This window comes from Xenopus laevis, chromosome 8L (genome assembly GCF_017654675.1).
Source record: "Xenopus laevis strain J_2021 chromosome 8L, Xenopus_laevis_v10.1, whole genome shotgun sequence".
In the NCBI taxonomy this organism is placed as follows: Eukaryota; Metazoa; Chordata; class Amphibia; order Anura; family Pipidae; genus Xenopus; species Xenopus laevis.
The window spans coordinates 2,983,917-3,003,126 of NC_054385.1; the positions used below are offsets into that span (position 1 = coordinate 2,983,917).

Below are 19,210 nucleotides of genomic sequence, written 5' to 3' on the forward strand. Positions count from 1 at the left end.
TTGAATAAACTGTTCTTTGATAGACTAGCAGCGTCATATGAATAAATGTAATGTCTGGCACCCACCACCGCTCCCTCCCACTGGAAGTGCTTTTGGCCGTGCGCCTGGTGACTTTCCTTCTGACCTGTCTCATTTAGATTTGCCCAAATGCCCCAAATGTTCTTGTTTACTAGCCATGTGGATACCCAGCGCAGCCAGCTGGCCTTGTTAATGTTAATGAAAAGTGTCATGTTCATTACTAAGTCATTATGAGTTTCTGTTATGGTTTAAAACGACCACAAGGGGCAGTATGTAACTCACAGGCTGATGGCCTGGGATTAACTTTCCCTTTAAATCAGTGTCTCACCTTTTAGTATGTTCTAGAATGACTACTTCTAAGCAACTTTTCAATTGGCCTTCATTGTTTATTTTTTTTATAGTTTTTGAATTATTTGCCTTCTTCTTTCAGCTTTCAAATGGGGGTCACTGACCCCCTCTAACAACAAATGCTCCGCAAGGCTACGAATGTATTGTTATTGCTACTGTTTGTTACTTTCTATTCAGGCCTCTTCTATTCATATTCAAATCTCTTGGTTGCTAGGGTAATTTCGACCCTAGAAACCAGATTGCTGAAATGGCAAACCGGAGAGCTGCTGAATAAAAAGCTAAATAACTCAAAAACTACAATTATAAAAAATTCAAACCGAATGCAAATGGTCTCAGAATATCCCTCTCCATGTCATACTGAAAGTTAATTCAAAGGTGAACAACCCACTTTCCCTTTAAGAAGACCTTTTCTAGCCATATAGTCATTTTCTCTCATGCCTTCAACCTACGTCAGGTCCAAATGGGGCTAATTCCCTGGGATCCTAATGGAGGACCACATTACTACTCATGAGGGTCTGGATAGGCAGTCGTTATCAGTCTATTTATGGCTCAGGGATGGACAGGCTTGGCCAGTACCAGATGATCTCCAGGTGGACCTTCCCATCAGCCCAACAGAGGTCTATATGAGACCTGCTTCTCATGGTTTTTCTGATCATATGCATAAAGATGGCCAGGTCTCCAGATCTTTGCCCAGTTTGTCCACCCAAGTGGTCCTACACTGTTGGATACTGGTGACTATAGTATTCTCCTTCACCTGGTTGGTATCTGAAGGGATGGGTAGGAGGGGGGTCATAGTGGAGCAGATGGCTCATTCCAAAGAGGCTGAACCAACAGTCCATGACTACCCAGGTACGGCACCTTTAGTGGCGAGTGAGACATCTAGCATTACTGCTGTGGCTTTGATTGGTCCAGGCTGCGCCCCATGCAAGGGCTTAGAGGTTGAAGCTAGAAATAAATGAGCCCTTGTCTTCTCATTAACATCTCTTTTGGCTTTTTTCCTAACTCGTGCGACCAGAAGATGATCTCAGACAGCAGCTCTCTGTTCTCCCCTTCCCAAATAGATATTGTTACAGTTGCCATGACAACCGTAAAAAATGCTCTTGGCTAAAAACAAAAAACACGTGGGAGTCATTTGAAAACTTCATCTCCCAACAGCGGGAGGGGGTGGGATTCCTAACCCCATCATAAAGCAGATTTGAGGGCAAAATAGATTGATGCTCAGCTAAAAATACTGCTGGTTATGGCACAGTTTGGCACACAGGCAGTTTATGGTCTATATGGTCATTGTTGGTCCCGGGATATATTCTATGTATTAAGTACTTGGGTCCAGTACACAAGTGCTTAAACGTAGGGCAACTCCTGCTTAATGTGTAATTATGTATATAATGTATATGGCTACAAGCTCTCGTTGAAAGTATCTGTTTATCGATAACTTGATCATAAGTACGTTTCATACAACAAGCCTTCCCCCTCCAAGAAACCTGTCTTGGTGGATCTACAGCTACGTGAACATGGTTCAGTGTTACCTGGACTTGGTTTTTTAGTGGAAGTGTCTTCAACTGAATGCTGAAGCCTTAGCATGGATCTGGTTTTAGAGGGACCCATCAATGTCCTTATCAAAGCTCATTAATTCAATACCCAAGGAGTGGAATATTCAGATTGAGCCCAGTGCTTGTCAGAGCAGCAGAACATTCTCTCTGTGGGCATCGAATTTCTGGATAACAATGTGGCCGCACTGTGTGTTTCGCTGCCTCTTGTTGGTACAGGATCTGAGCCAGCAATCAGCCCGGGGAAAATAGATCAGCACTTTGCTCGGTGAAACAGACCATAGTTATAGCAACCAATAAACACAGATAAACAATGCTCTGTTTACTGAACTAGGACACTTTTAATATTTTACTGGATTTTATTTATTACATTGCCCAGAGCTGCCCAGCAAAGCCATGAATCAAACACAATCATTTTTATTTTGCTGAGAGACTGTACAGAGACCTCAATGCAACTGAACCCCTATGGGATGGATGGGACCTCAAACTTCAGTGCCCAACATAACTAATGTTCTGGTTGCTGAATAGAAGCTACTCCCAGCAACCATGTTCCAACATCTAGTGGGAACCTTCCCAGAAGAGTAGAGGAAAGAGAGGACCATGTTCCAACATATAGTGGAACCTTCCTAGAAGAGTAGAGGAAAGAGAGGACATAGTTCCAACATCTAGTGGAACCTTCCCAGAAGGGTAGAGGAAAGAGAGAACCATGTTCCAACATCTAGTAGGAACCTTCCCAGAAAAGTAGAGGAAAGAGAGGACCTAGTTCCAACATCTAGTGGAACCTTCCCAGAAGGGTAGAGGAAAGAGAGGACCATGTTCCAACATCTAGTGGGAACCTTCCCAGATGAGTAATGGAAAGCGAATACCATGTTCCTTCCAACATCTAGTGGGAACCTTCCTAGAAGAGTAGAGAAAAGAGAGGACCATGTTTCAACATCTAGTGGGAACCTTCCCAGAGGAGTAGAGGAAAGAGAGGACCATGTTCCAACATCTAGTAGGAACCTTCACAGAAAAGTAGAGAAAAGTAGAGGAAAGAGAGGACCTAGTTCCAACATCTAGTGGGAACCTTCCCAGAAGAGTTTGGGTTCGCCGGTTTGGGAATGAGATGATGGACAGGTACAATGGAATGCCACTGTTACCCATAAGGCTCATGGGTAGAACCAGGCAGAATAGAACCAAGTAACTCCTGCTCTTACATTGGCCCAAAGCTGTAAGCTCTCCATTGCACAAAGAAGGCCATGTGTCAGGTCCCTATCAGTGAATGTCCCCTTTAATCAGCCGATTATCAGAGCCCTGCATGTAAGAAACACCATTGTCTCCCATTATTTATGTTATTGTAGAAGTCGTGCCCCGCAGTGTTCCCTTTGGGTCTGGCACAGGTAAGCGTGCAGGCGGCCAAGCTCCGTTTGGAAGCAGAATGTTCTCCTGAAGCCTCGGCTGTTTTCTCCATAGCATTATTTTTCTACCCTGTGAGCTTTTATAAATAGCCGACTGGTTAAACGGGTTTTGCTGATGTGAGGGTTAAGTGACCGAACCTAAGCAAAGCATTCGCTGGTTTCACAGCCCAAAGCTATTCGACTGGGTATCAGTTGGGAAAGGCGGGTGGATGATACTTCTAGGAGCCTCACAGCTGTTATTGGCTCGTCATTAGATCCCCCAGATTGTGCCCTAACAAACTATAGATAAGTGACTGGGAAATATATAAGCATTTGCATGGAGTAGCCTTCCTTTGGCTCTCAGGGAACGCTGGGAATTGGAGGACCGCAGGTCATTCAGAACATGATTCGATTCCCAATAATATAAGGAGCCTATGTACAGTATAACTGTCAGCAGTACTGTCTTGCTTTATGGCAGGGATTCTAGATAAAGGCTCCAGATCATAGTTAATGTATCCAGTACATCACACACAATAGAACGGATACCCTCTGTGCCCGCAGGTTCTAGGGCAGTTGCAGGAGATTTAAGAGAAGACGGAAAGTGGAGACAGTTCATATAAGTGATGTAAACACAGTGAGTTTCTCCGAGACCAGTTTGTTCTGCCCGGGCCCTTACTACGTGTTTACTCGCTTGGTTTATTTACAATAAGCCACATTTTCCCGGAAAGAATAACAGTAAAGTTGTCAGTAAAGGAATGTCAAGAACGTTGTTTGGGGACCTGTAAATTCACGTGTGTCACATGCGCTTGTTGTTGTGCTGGAGGGGAGCTCCCCGATGGGCTGTTGTTATATTATTTATACATCATTTATACATATTTATTTATAATCTGCAAAACTACAACTCCCACGATCCTCCTTTACCAGCCATTGGGACCCAGCATCACCCTGATACTCTTCATTCTTCTGCAGAGCAATGGGACGGAGGCCAAGCACTTGAGCCGAGTCCCCTCACATTGCCCAGATTTGCCTTGTACAGGGAATAATCCCTTCCTTTATTCAGACTAAATTGTCATAATCTGTCGCTAATCTCCTCTCCTGCAAGCGGTGCAGTCTTCATTGGGCTGGATCTGATCCCTGCTTAGTCAATCACTGGGGATTTGCTGTGGGGCCGACCCATGTCAGAGCCCACCCTGTGCACTACAAAGATCTCCTGGAAATATGTTGCTTTTTTATCAATATATATAAATAATTATCAGCCTCCTGCCTTGTCCGTGGGCGTCTTTATATTCTCTGCACTGCTGGTTCTGACTAGCACACACCAGCTGATTAACAGGAGATGTGCTGCTGCTGCTGCAGAGGAGGAAGCAATAGAGAAACAATTGTCTCTTTATACTTTGTTTCCATCAAACATTTCCTGTGATTTCTCATATCCGTTGCCTTTGCAGGTGATGCAGGAGTGTAACTATGGAGGATGCAGACTCTCTGTGGTTGCCAAGGGCCCAGGATTGTAGGGGGCCCGGTGGTCTAATGAATGCAGCCCTGTGGGTGTCCCAGTAATCTGATTGGCTGCAGTTTGCTCTAGCCCTGTGGGTGTCCCAGTGTTCTGATTGGCTGCGGATTGCTCTAGCTCTGTGGGTGTCCCAGTGTTCTGATTGGCTGCGGATTGCTCTAGCTCTGTGGGTGTCCCAGTGTTCTGATTCGCTGCAGATTGCTCTAGCTCTGTGGTTGTGCCAGTGTTCTGATTGGCTGCAGATTGCTCTAGTCCTGTGGATGTCCCAGTGTTCTGATTGGCTGTTGGTTGCTCTCGCGCTGCGGGTGCCCCAAAGGTTGCTGTCGTTTTGTGAGTTTCCTCATTTCAGTAATTTGTTACTCTAATTTTGGGGCTGAGTATTTTGTCTTTATGATGAAGCAGCGGGAGCCTTGATATTGACATACTGCTTTTTATTCACTATAGAATGGTGCTCGTTTATTCTAGGGATGCACCGAATCCAGGATTCATTTTGGGATTTGACCTTTTTCAGCATGATTTGCATTCGGCCGAATCCTTCTGCCCGGGCGAACCAAATCCTAATTTGCATATATAAATTAGGGGAAGGGATGGAAATCACATGACTTTTTGTCACAAATTAAGGAAGTAAAAAAATGTTCCCCTTGCCATCCCTAATTTGCATATGCAAACTAGGATTCGGTATTCTGCCGAATCTCTTGCGAAGGATTCGGCCGAATCCAAAATAGTGTATTCGGTGCATCCCTAGTTCATTCACTATGTGGTAGTGGATTATCAGGGCAAGATGCAAAGCTTTTTGGGGAAAACTATGATTTGCTATAGAGGTGCGCCCTGAAAAGCATTCCGCGGCTATTGTTTCAGGAGCCCTTATTGTTGGGAAAAGCAAATCCATTGCCTCCCTGGTGTCTGTACTAGAGAAGAGCATTGGATTAATGACTGAATTAATTGAGCTGTGCTGCCATCTCTCCATACCCTGTCTGTCGCCTCCCAGACACTCATAATTCACGGCCGTCTCCTTGGGGCCCCTCTATTGAGCTCTTGTCATTGCTGTCTCACACGCTGCTGCTGCTGGCTCTATAGAAAGTCACAAATAAACGGCAGGATTTGGATGGGATATTGTGGGAGTTCAGTCAAGCTGCAGTTACATGGAGCTCCTCTAGGTGGCACTGTGCTTCTGTTAATCTCAGCATTATCACTGACAATACTTTATCTCACCCTGCTCCAGGAAATATTACTTTTCCAATAAACACTGTGTTGTCCTTGGCTGCACTCTATTCATTTGTCCGGAGTCTCTCTATAAATCTGCCTTGTAGGTGAGACAGACAATTAATACACGTGATCAATATCTTCTTCCTATTTATCTGACGTTCTGTGTTTACATGAATATATCACAGCTAATTGCTCCAAACCATGTACTCCACATATATATATATATATAGAAGCCAGAGTCAATTGAAGGATTGCACTCACAGGACTTATATAGAATATAGTTGCTTTTATTATAAAATGCCTTAACAGCCGAAATATTAGCCATTTTATACTAAAAGCAACTATATTCTATATAAGTCCTGTGAATGTGATTTGTAAAAGCATATATATATATATTAAGAGTACTAGCCCAAACGTTAGCTTTTTGCTCCAATAAACACCACCAATTTTGCATTAAGTCCTGTGAGTGTGATCCTCTATCTACATTGTACCATATTGTCTTTCTGTTGTACCCAGGCACAATATACCTACTATACAAGTAGTGCCGGCATCCATTGCTCTATATATATATATATATCTATATCTATATATCTATATCTATATCTATATACAATAGTCCACTGGTTCTGACGCTCTCCATACACCGAAAAAATGCCCCAGGTGTTACCGAACAGATCTGTATTATCCAAAAAAAGTCCGAAAAAATCGGTGCACATTGGGATTAATAGAAAGTTTACAAATAAATACTTTTATAATTACATTCAAAGAACTGGTCAACGTTTCAGTCTTTGCCTAAGACCTTTGGGTCTTGACAAAGGTCTTAGGCAAAGACTGAAACGTTGACCAGTTTTTTGTAATTGTATAATGAGCTTTTCACTGGCCATTGATTTGCTGCACTGGATATTCTTGGTCCTGTCACTGATACAGTTGTATGTAACCTTGGTACACGCTGGGAAGGGCCCTGACCAAAGGTTGGACCTCAAACACTTGATCATATGAGTAACAGGAAATACACTCCCCCATTCATAGGAAGTAGTGAGTCATAAGAGTAACAGGAAATACACTCCCCATTCATTGGAAGTAGTGAGTCATAAGAGTAACAGGAAATACACTCCCCCATTCATAGGAAGTAGTGAGTCATAAGAGTAACAGGAAATACACTCCCCATTCATTGGAAGTAGTGAGTCATAAGAGTAACAGGAAATACACTCCCCATTCATTGGAAGTAGTGAGTCATAAGAGTAACAGGAAATACACTCCCCCATTCATAGGAAGTAGTGAGTCATAAGAGTAACAGGAAATACACTCCCCATTCATTGGAAGTAGTGAGTCATAAGAGTAACAGGAAATACACTCCCCCATTCATAGGAAGTAGTGAGTCATAAGAGTAACAGGAAATACACTCCCCATTCATAGGAAGTAGTGAGTCATATGAGTACCAGGAAATACACTCCCCCATTCATAGGAAGTAGTGAGTCATATGAGTAACAGGAAATACACTCCCCCATACAGATGCATACTACTTTTATTTCTGACAGCAGAGTTCAGTACAGTGTGTAGCCATATTAGTGAGTGTCTGATACTGATCACTATTCCTAGTAATGACACTGTTAATTATTCCATTCCAGTTAGTGGAGATACTGACCCGGCAGCCCTCGCTGAGTAACCCTAGGGCCCCACAACATGGAGCTCTGCAGGCCGAGAATACAGACGCCTACTGGCCAGTGGCATTAGCCTTATGTGTATAGAGGAATGTATGTGGGGGTTCATGGGTGCTGTGTATAGAGGGATGTGTGTGTGGGGGTTCATGGGTGCTGTGTATAGAGGGGATGTGTGTGGGGGGTTCATGGGTGCTGTGTATAGAGGGGATGTGTGTGGGGGTTCATAGGTGCTGTGTATAGAGGGGATGTGTGTGGGGGTTCATGGGTGCTGTGTATAGAGGGATGTGTGTGGGGGGGTTCATGGGTGCTGTGTATAGAGGAATGTGTGTGGGGGTTCATGGGTGCTGTGTATAGAGGAATGTGTGTGTGGGGTTCATGGGTGCTGTGTATAGAGGAATGTGTGTGTGGGGGTTCATGGGTGCTGTGTATAGAGGAATGTGTGTGTGGGGGTTCATGGGTGCTGTGTATAGAGGGATGTGTGTGGGGGGGTTCATGGGTGCTGTGTATAGAGGGATGTGTGTGGGGTTCATGGGTGCTGTGTATAGAGGAATGTGTGTGTGGGGGTTCATGGGTGCTGTGTATAGAGGAATGTGTGTGTGGGGGTTCATGGTGCTGTGTATAGAGGGGATGGTGTGTGTGGGGTTCATGGGTGCTGTGTATAGAGGGGATGTGTGTGTGGGGGTTCATGGTGCTGTGTATAGAGGAATGTGTGTGTGGGGTTCATGGGTGCTGTGTATAGAGGAATGTGTGTGTGGGGGTTCATGGGTGCTGTGTATAGAGGGGATGTGTGTGTGGGGGTTCATGGTGCTGTGTATAGAGGAATGTGTGTGGGGGTTCATGGGTGCTGTGTATAGAGGAATGTGTGTGGGGGTTCATGGGTGCTGTGTATAGAGGAATGTGTGTGTGGGGGTTCATGGGTGCTGTGTATAGAGGGGATGTGTGTGTGGGGGTTCATGGGTGCTGTGTATAGAGGGGATGTGTGTGTGGGGGTTCATGGGTGCTGTGTATAGAGGAATGTGTGTGTGGGGGTTCATGGGTGCTGTGTATAGAGGAATGTGTGTGTGGGGTTCATGGGTGCTGTGTATAGAGGGGATGTGTGTGTGGGGGTTCATGGTGCTGTGTATAGAGGAATGTGTGTGGGGGTTCATGGGTGCTGTGTATAGAGGAATGTGTGTGGGGGTTCATGGGTGCTGTGTATAGAGGGGATGTGTGTGTGGGGGTTCATGGGTGCTGTGTATAGAGGGGATGTGTGTGTGGGGGTTCATGGGTGCTGTGTATAGAGGGGATGTGTGTGGTTGGCACAGTATAGATCAACCACAGTGTGGATGTTTCCCTTATGCCTTAGTCTGAGGCAGAAAGTCCAGTTCACTGGCCAGCTGTTCCATTCGCTGGAATCCTTGCGTCACGCCATCGATTTCCACATTGAGGCTAATGTGAGCGTATTGTTGGCCAGTAGCCTCCTCCGCACTCAGTATAACAGTGTAGGTGCCCCTCAGTGAGTAGGTGGCCCGTGTGATGTTGTGGAAGCTGGAGTAGTGACTGATGCCGTGTGTCTGTATAAAGTCACTGAGAGTCGTCCCTGCAGATCGTCTGTGCCCAGTCTCGTGCCCGGGGGCCACTGTGCCCAGCTCATTGTGCAGAACCAGAGACAGATGAGCTACAATCTCCTGTTCATCCAGCAGCTCATAACATGCCAGTGGGCTGGTGCCCGTCTGATCAGTGGCCTTTGTGGCTTTCTCATTGTACTTGCCCTCACTCTGTCCGTCTGTCCTGCCTGCCTCGGCTTTGTCTGTATTTTCCTCTGTAGTCGCCGTCCCACTTTGGTCTATAATGAGCTGCCATTTGCCCCCGCTCTTACTGAGCCACGTCTTATTCATGGCAAGTTCATACGTGTCCGTGTCGTAGTAGTCCACTTGGCTCACCTCTCTGGCTACAAGAACTGCCCCCGCCTGCAGCAGCCTCTCCTCACCCGTGTCCTTCACCCAATAGCTCTGCTGGATCCTTACTGTATGGACACTGGGGGCCTTATTGGACATCACGTCTGTGTGTGTGGGGGGGGGGATATAATCGGGGCGATCTGTTGGTAGAAACAAAAATAAAAGAAAATGTAATTTTCCCAATATCCATTTGTTCCTTATTCTCACTGGAACTGTATTTGCTATTGCCTTACCCTGTCTACTCGCTGCACTGGTGGTTCTGACTTCTGATACAATGTAGCAGGAGCAGACCTGGGAAGAAGTTTGTGAGCCTGACTGCTGCTACATTGTTGCTCTACTGCCCATGAGCCTCATTCAAATGTAAGGAGTTGGGGAGCAACACAAACATGAAATAGTCCCAGGGGTGCCAAATAAAGGCTGTGATTGGCTATTGTTAGTCTCTACTTGGCACTATACTTAGTTTATATGCAAATAAAACTTGCCTCCAAACCCAAAAAAATAAGCCCCTGCTTTGAGGCCACTGGAAGCAACATCCAAGCGGTTGGGGAGAAACACGTTACTCATGAGCTACTGGTTGGGGATCACTGATCTACTGGATCCCTGCAAATTGGCCAGACTGGGAATCTTTACTGCTGAGCGGGAGCTCCCTCCAGTGGTCACTTGCATTATTGCTCATCAAGTGGTTAATTCTATTTTATATGAACTGTCCTTGCTGCACTACAACTCCCACAATCCTCCAATATAGAATCCACGGTGTAAGGCTTCATGGTGCTCTACTTCTGCTTCATGCTTCTCCTTTACAGGGGGGTGTTAGTAATATTGAAGGCAGGTTGCAGGTGGGACCCAGTTGAGTTGCATTTGGAGGTGTAAGTATAGAGGACCCAGTTGAGTTGCATTTGGGGGTGTAAGTATAGAGGACCCAGTTAAGTTGCATTTGGGGGTGTAAGTATAGAGGACCCAGTTGAGTTGCATTTGGGGGTGTAAGTATAGGGGACCCAGTTGAGTTGCATTTGGAGGTGTAAGTATAGAGGACCCAGTTGAGTTGCATTTGGGGGTGTAAGTATAGAGGACCCAGTTGAGTTGCATTTGGGGGTGTAAGTATAGGGGACCCAGTTGAGTTGCATATGGGGGTGTAAGTATAGAGGAAGCAGATACTACTCAATGGGGTCTGTACAATGATTTTCCCCAGGGAGGTGTATAGGAATATGATGATTATGATCATTAGCCAATCTCAGCTCTTACCTTCAGCCGCCGCAATTCCTTTCTCTGTATTTATGAATCAATTTGCTCCCCCCCAGCACGGGATTCTTCTCGGGGTTCCTGCAGTACTGGGGGGCTGCACAGTAAATCCTGAGACCATTCCTTTTATTTTCACTCTCCCGGCTCAGGCTTCTCTTGCAGGAAAGGCTTTTGCTTTCTCTGGTTGCCATGACAACGAGCTTCCTTGCAGTTGGGCTTGGCCCCTGTGTGTGGGTGTGAGTTGTGCCGTTGGCAAGTGTGTGGGACGGGGAGAGGCAACGCTGCAGGACTTTGTACAGTGCTATTTCCCAGCATGCACGGCTGCACACATACCAACGGAACTCTCCATATGTTTCCATTAAAGCGATGAACGTTCAGTATGTTATAGAATGACCAATTCTAAGCAACTTTTACATTTTTTCTTTTTTTTTTTATAGTTTTCGGATTATTTGACTCTTTCCATCTTTCCAACGGGGGTCACTGACCCCATTTAAAAAAAAAAAACAAACGCTCTGTAAGGCTACAAATGTATTGTTATTGCTACTTTTTATTCCTCATCTCTCTATCCAGGCCTCTCCTATTCATATTCCAGTCTCTTATTCAGATCAGTGCATGGTTGCTAGGGGAATTTTGGACCCTAGCAACCAGACGGCTGAAATTGCAAATTGGAGAGCTGCTGAATAAAAAGCTAAATAACTGAAAAACCCCAAATCTTAAATGTGAACCATACTGTTAACTTTTAGTATGTTGTAGATCGGGCAATTCAAAGCATCTTTTCAATTGGTCTTTTTTTATATAGTTTTTGGATTATTTGCGTTCTTCTGACTCTTTCCAGCTTTCAAACAAAGGCAAAGGCTCTGTAAGGCTACAAATGTATTGTTATTGTTTATTACTTTCTATTCGGGCCTCTCCTATTCATATTCCAGTCACTTATTCAGATCAGTGCGTGGTTGCTAGGGGAATTTGGACCCTAGCAACCAGTGCAAACTGGAGAGCTGCTGAATAAAAAGCTAAATAAGTCAAAACCAGTGAACAACCCCTTTATTATGGCCTTAAATGACTGCTGCTATGGGGACAGTCTGATTGTGGCTCCTCACTGCACCTCTCCTCTCACTTTAGGACTATGGGGTTTGCTCCCCCAGGGGTTTTTTGGTTCACATTTTGGGTGAAGTTACCCTTTAATATCTCTACATTTTTTGATGGACAGCACCCAATTTCCCTGACTATTCTGCATTACACGGACGTCACACTGATGGATCCCTTATCCACACGTTCACCCCATTCATCTAATTCTGTAGGATTATTGGCATTGGGGGGCAGTTTGTGCTATTGAACCATTACTGATATTGATTGGCTTAATTAATTAATCATCAGTCACCCCCCCCCATACAGTTCCATTTATCCATGTGCCCCGCAGCTTGTTCCTGGTGGGCCCCGGGGCCCCACACTGAGGCAGCAGAGGAGGTAGTGGTTACACAGAACAGTCGCTCAGGGATTGCCCCGTATTTATAGAAGGAGCACAATGACTTCATTTAGTAATGGAAGACAATGTCCCCCTAGTATATAGTATATATATATATATATATGTCTGTGTATGCTGCTTCCAGTCCTGCTCCTTCAGTGTCACATTTATATAGTAATGTAATAATCTACATGTACCAGCCCCTGCAATGACTCCCCCTGCTGGCAGTTGAGCAGTATTACACTGTAATGACTGTATATGGGGCAGTACTACTCACATAATGCCCAGAAGCCCTTCTTTATTTGCACCATCATATTTACCAGCAGCATATTTAGGCTCTATGTGGGTCTTGGGAGGCCCATTCCAACGCTGCAAGTTGTTACCCAGTTATTTTCGGGGGGATCATTCTGACATGCAGAGCTGGGCCAATCCAGTGCAATGCCCTCCTGCACCTTACATACACTGTAACCCCTAGTTCTGGCCCTGTTTCCCACCCTGCAGAGCTTACAATCTAATTAAAGCGCATGAGACGCACATGAGATAATGGGATAGGGGTCGATGGCAAGTCTAATGGTCATTAATGGGCCAAATACATATGTTTGCCTAAGCAGTACTTCTGTATCTGTCTGAGCCGTTGTCATAGGCAGTTGTGGACCAATCAGAATGGCATATCCCCAGGCACCAGCTCTTACACCTGTACCTTTGCCGTATTTTGCAGGACGAATAATGAAGGTCATGTGAGCGGCGCCCGGTTGGACCTTCTGAGCTTATGAATAAAAGGCTTTGTGTTTCGGAGTCCAGAATGGGTGAGTGTTCTGATGGGGTCAGGTACCAGGAGCCCCCCTATAATGTACAGAAATCAGTGGCCATTCTAATGATAATATGTATTAATGGGCTGCTCATATCTACTGCACTCTCATTCAGGGTCTGACTGGGCCACCAGAGAATAATCCAGTTGCCCTTTCTTATTTCCGCCACTAGCCTGTGCCATCTAATCCTTGTACTGGGTCCCACTCTCATGCCATGAACCCTCCAGGGGTTAAAGGGGTGTTCACCTTTCAGTTTATTTTTAGTATGTTATTGAAATGCCTAATTCTATACAACTTTGCAATTGGTCTTCATTAATGTTTTTTTTTGCTTCTGACTCTTTCCAGCTTTTAAATGGGAATCACTGACCCCGTCTCAAAACAATTGCTCTGTAAGGCTACAAATATATTGTTATTGCTACTTTTTATTCCTCCTCTTTCTATTCAGATCTCTCCTATTCATATTCCTGTCTCTTATTCTAATAATTATTTGTGGTTTCTGACTTATTTAGCTTTTTATTCAGCAGCTCTCCAGTTTGCAATCTGGTTGCTAGGGTCCAAATTCCCCTAGCAACCAGATTGCAAACTGGAGAGCTTCTGAATAAAAAGCTAAATAAGTCAAAAACCACAAATAATAAAAAATTAAGACCAATTGCAAATTGTCTCAGAATATCCCTCTCTACAATGTGCTAAAAGTGAACACAAAGGTGAACGACCCTTTTAAGACAGTTTGTGTTCTGGGTCTCCTCCTCTATAAGCAGTGATAGGCAGGTCATTGGGGGTCCCTGACAGAGGGCTAACCCCCAAACAGTCACATAGACATAAGACCCCCCCTATGTGTAAAGTACAGTAAGTTTCCTTACAACACACAGTAGGGGGTTAGGGGTATTTGGCTCCCAAGGGCAGGCAGGTCTGGGTCTGAGATCTGGATAAGGGGTCTGAGATCTGGATAAGGGGTCTGAGATCTGGATAAGGGGTCTGAGATCTGGATAAGGGGTCTGAGATCTGGATAAGGGGTCTGAGATCTGGACAAGGGGTCTGAGATCTGGATAAGGGGTCTGAGATCTGGATAATGGGTCTGAGAGATCAGGTAGTAATGGTAGTAAGTAGATGTGTTTTTGGTACAGGGAGGGGAAGGCAAGTCATGTAGTGGCCCCAGGGACTGGAGAGTCTGAAATGAGAGGTGGAAAATCTCCCACAATTGCCAGACCTTGTACAAATGTTAAGTGACCCCCCAAGAGAGAGGTATCGGGTGTCCCCCCGCTAAGTGGAGAACAGTGTGTCTTGGCTGGGACTGCTGACCCTGTCGCTTTTTTATTCCAAATATGAAGTCACGTCATTATCCTGCAGCATGAGCGCTGGGGGCCTGACTTCATCCTGAAACATAAACGTTCTTGGCCCAAGTATTGTCCCCATTCAGCGGCCTTGCTGAGAATTTATTATATACCCTGTATATGAGAATATATTATATACCCTGTATACGAGACTATATTATATACCCTGTATATGACACTATATTATATACCCTATATATAATACTATATTATATACCCTATACATAACAAGATATTATATACCCTATATGTGACACTATATTATATACCCTATATATGACACTATATTATATACCCTATATATGACAAGATATATACCCTATATATGACACTATACTATATACCCTATATATGACACTATATTATATACCCTATATATGACACTATATTATATACCCTATATATATGACACTATATTATATACCCTATATATGACACTATATTATATACCCTATATATGACACTATATTATAAACCCTATATATGACACTATATTATAAACCCTATATATGACAATATATTATATACCCTATATATGACAATATAAATACATTGGATAATAATAACATGTTCTCACTTTACTGTCTCTTATCCACTATTAACAGCCATCGGCCTCCCCATATAACTGAACTCTATAGAGGCGACTGGTAAGGTGATTAGAATGACATTTTCATTCATAATGGATGGAGTTCCCCTTTAATATGGTCTTTGTTTACTTATCAGTCTCTCTTCTGTTTAAAAGCCCACCAGCAGTTCCAATGGTATCAGCCTACCGTTCATTTAACCCTCATTATCTCATGCTGTATGTGGGAAAGTTCTACTAAATGGGAAAAATTGTATCCAATGTATCATCCACCTATCTGTGTGTCACACTCGACTTTCACCACTAGGCGGCACTATTACTAAACTAGACACAACCTCTCTCTGTATAGCACCCTCACATTATTATTAGCTTTATTTACACATATTATACCATAAAACTATGACAGCATGACAGCATGTACTAAGCACAATTCAGCAGGAACAGTCCCTAAGTTTGCTCATAGTCTGTACAGAGAGATCCCATAAAACTATGTCAGCATAGGTATTCCCTGTACTAAGCACAATTCAGCAGGAACAGTCCCTAAGTTTGCTCATAGTCTGTACAGAGAGATCCCATAAAACTATGTCAGCATAGGTATTCCCTGTACTAAGCACAATTCAGCAGAACAGTCCCTAAGTTGCTCATAGTCTGTACAGAGAGATCCCATAAAACTATGTCAGCATAGGTATTCCCTGTACTAAGCACAATTCAGCAGGAACAGTCCCTAAGTTTGCTCATAGTCTGTACAGAGAGATCCCATAAAACTATGTCAGCATAGGTATTCCCTGTACTAAGCACAATTCAGTAGGAACAGTCCCCTAAGTTTGCTCATAGTCTGTACAGAGAGATCCCATAAAACTATGGCAGCATTGGTATTCCCCTGTACTAAGCACAATTCAGCAGGAACAGTCCCCTAAGTTTGCTCATAGTCTGTACAGTGAGATCCCATAAAACTATGGCAGCATAGGTATTCCCTGTACTAAGCACAATTCAGCAGGAACAGTCCCTAAGTTTGCTCATAGTCTGTACAGAGAGATCCCATAAAACTATGGCAGCATAGGTATTCCCTGTACTAAGCACAATTCAGCAGGAACAGCCCCTAAGTTTGCTCATAGTCTGTACAGAGAGATCCCATTTACATTGAGAGGGAATTGCGACCCAGTAAAGTTTGGGTTGCAGGCAGTAACTGCTTGTGTGGGTTAATAACATGTTTACCCAAATCTCTAAATGCCATTTGTATGACTCTCACAATGAGCCGCTGACCTGCCAGTGTTGCCAATAATAATTGGGTAATAGATCTGGTGCAATGTTTCCTTGTTTGTCTCCAGTTTTGGGGGTTTCTAAACATCCGGTGTTAGAGATTGGGGGGGGGGACATGTTTTGTGGAATTAAGTAACATGTTGTGCAAGTATTTTCCTCTCTTCAACTCTCAGCTGGTTTGATGTTGATAAAACCCAGATATCTTGGCACTCGCCCCGCAGCCTCCTCACTTACTCCCAGCAGCCCCTTCACTTAGGAATTAGCCTCCTCATTGCCTTTCATTTGTAACATACATGAACAATAACTTGATTTTATCCACCTTCCCATCATATTGTGTGCCCAGAACATTCCTTCTCTGTATATTTGTATTTATACATATGGGAGGAGGAGGTGCCATATTGATTCCCTTAGACAGTACAGTATGAGGATATAGCTTATTGTGTGCCCAGAGCATTCCTTCTCTGTATATTTGTATTTATACATATGGGAGGAGGGAGGTGCCATATTGATTCCCTTAGACAGTACAGTATGAGGGTATAGCTTATTGTGTGCCCAGAGCATTCCTTCTCTGTATATTTGTATTTATACATATGGGAGGAGGGAGGTGCCATATTGATTCCCTTGACAGTACAGTATGAGGCTAGCTTATGTGTTGCCCCAGAACATTCCTTTCTCTGTATATTTGTATTTATACATATGGGCAGAGAGTGCCGATATTGTTTCCCCTTAGACAGTAAAAGTATGAGGGTATAGCTTATTGTGTGCCAGAACATTCTTCTTTGTATATTTGTATTTATACATATGGGAGGAGGAGGTGCCATATGTTTCCCTTAGACAGTACAGTATGAGGGTATAGCTTATTGTGTGCCCAGAGCATTCCTTCTCTGTATATTTGTATTTATACATATGGGAGGAGGGAGGTGCCATATTGATTCCCTTAGACAGATACAATATGAGGGTATAGCTTATTGTTTGCCCAGAACATTCCTTCCTGTATATTTGTATTTATACATATGGGAGGAGGTGCATATTGATTCCCTTAGACAATACAGTATGAGGGTATAGCTTATGTGTGCCCAGAACATTCCTTCTCTGTATATTTGTATTTATACATATGGGAGGAGGTAGGTGCCATATTGATTCCCTTAGACAGTACAGTATGAGGGCATAGCTTATTGTGTGCCCAGAACATTTCTTCTCTGTATATTTGTATTTATACATATGGGAGGAGGAGGTGCCATATTGATTCCTTAGAAAAGTACAGTATGAGGGTATAGCTTATTTGTGTGCCCAGAGCATTCCTTCTCTGTATATTTGTATTTTATACATATGGGAGGAGGGAGGTGCCATATTGATTCCCTTAGACAGTACAGTATGAGGGTATAGCTTATTGTTGCCCAGAACATTCCTTCTCTGTATATTTGTATTTATACATATGGGAGGAGGTCCATATTGATTCCCTTAGACAGTACAGTATGAGGGTATAGCTTATTTGTGTGCCCAGAACATTCCTTCTTGTATTTTTGTGATTTATACATATGGGAGGAGGAGGTGCCATATTGATTCCCTTAGACAATACAGTATGAGGGTATAGCTTATTGTTTGCCCAGAACATTCCTTCTCTGTATATTTTGTATTTATACATATGGGAGGAGGAGTGCCATTATTGATCCCCTTAGACAGTACAGTATGAGGGTAAAAGGGCTTATTGTGTGCCCAGAACATTCCATTCTCTGGATAATTTGTATTTATAATATGGGAAGGAGGAGTGCCATATTGGTTTCCCTTAGACAGTAACAGTATGAGGGTATATGCTTATTGTTGCCCAGAACATTCCTTCTCTGTATATTTGTATTTATACATATGGGAGGAGGTGCCATTATTGATTCCCTTAGACATACAGTATGAGGGTATAGCTTATTGTGTGCCCAGAACATTCCTTCTCTGTAGTATTTGTATTTATACATATGGAGGATAGGGTGCCATATTGATTCCTTAGCAGTACAGTATGAGGGTATAGCTTATTGTGTGCCCAGAACATTCCTTCTCTGTATATTTGTATTTATACATATGGGAGGAGGAGGTGCCATATTGATTCCCTTAGACAGTACAGTATGAGGGTATAGCTTATTGTGTGCCCAGAACATTCCTTCTCTGTATATTTGTATTTATACATATGGGAGGAGGTGCCATATTGATTCCCTTAGATAGTACAGTATGAGGGTATAGCTTATTGTGTGCCCAGAACATTCCTTCTCTGTATATTTGTATTTATACATATGGGAGGAGGAGGTGCCATATTGATTCCCTTAGACAGTACAGTATGAGGGTATAGCTTATTGTGTGCCCAGAACATTCCTTCTCTGTATATTTGTATTTATACATATGGGAGGAGGGAGGTGCCATATTGATTCCCTTAGACAGTACAGTATGAGGGTATAGCTTATTGTGTGCCCAGAACATTCCTTCTCTGTATATTTGTATTTATACATATGGGAGGAGGAGGTGCCATATTGATTCCCTTAGACAGTACAGTATGAGGGTATAGCTTATTGTGTGCCCAGAACATTCCTTCTCTGTATATTTGTATTTATACATATGGGAGGAGGGAGGTGCCATATTGATTCCCTTAGACAGTACAGTATGAGGGTATAGCTTATTGTGTGCCCAGAACATTCCTTCTCTGTATATTTGTATTTATACATATGGGAGGAGGGAGGTGCCATATTGATTCCCTTAGACAGTACAGTATGAGGGTATAGCTTATTGTGTGCCCAGAACATTCCTTCTCTGTATATTTGTATTTATACATATGGGAGGAGGTGCCATATTGATTCCCTTAGACAGTACAGTATGAGGGTATAGCTTATTGTGTGCCCAGAACATTCCTTCTCTGTATATTTGTATTTATACATATGGGAGG

The 19,210-nt window shown here is 43.5% G+C and overlaps 2 protein-coding genes across 3 annotated transcripts in view; one reads left to right on the top strand and one right to left on the bottom strand.

Moving 5' to 3' along the window:
* The window catches only part of LOC108698168 (ras-specific guanine nucleotide-releasing factor RalGPS1), a 183,120-nt gene that overhangs the window by 11,459 nt on the left and 152,451 nt on the right, over nucleotides 1–19,210 (top strand). For both annotated transcript variants that reach the window (XM_018229456.2, XM_041572316.1), the window contains exon 2: nucleotides 13,023–13,110. The gene's annotated coding sequence lies outside the window, so the exon portion shown is untranslated. The remainder of the gene's footprint in view (nucleotides 1–13,022; nucleotides 13,111–19,210) is intronic.
* Nucleotides 8,352–11,075, bottom strand: LOC108698169. Its single transcript, XM_018229457.2, has 2 exons — nucleotides 10,846–11,075; nucleotides 8,352–9,743 (listed from the first exon to the last, which is right to left on the bottom strand). The coding sequence occupies exon 2, from the start codon at nucleotides 9,700–9,702 to the stop codon at nucleotides 9,001–9,003; it is 702 nt and encodes a 233-aa protein (XP_018084946.1). The 5' UTR covers nucleotides 9,703–9,743; nucleotides 10,846–11,075; the 3' UTR covers nucleotides 8,352–9,000.

Bases quoted from the DNA above. Each gene is read 5' to 3' on its own strand.
- LOC108698169 (XM_018229457.2), bottom strand. From the start codon at position 9,702: ATGTCCAATAAGGCCCCCAGTGTCCATACAGTAAGGATCCAGCAGAGC.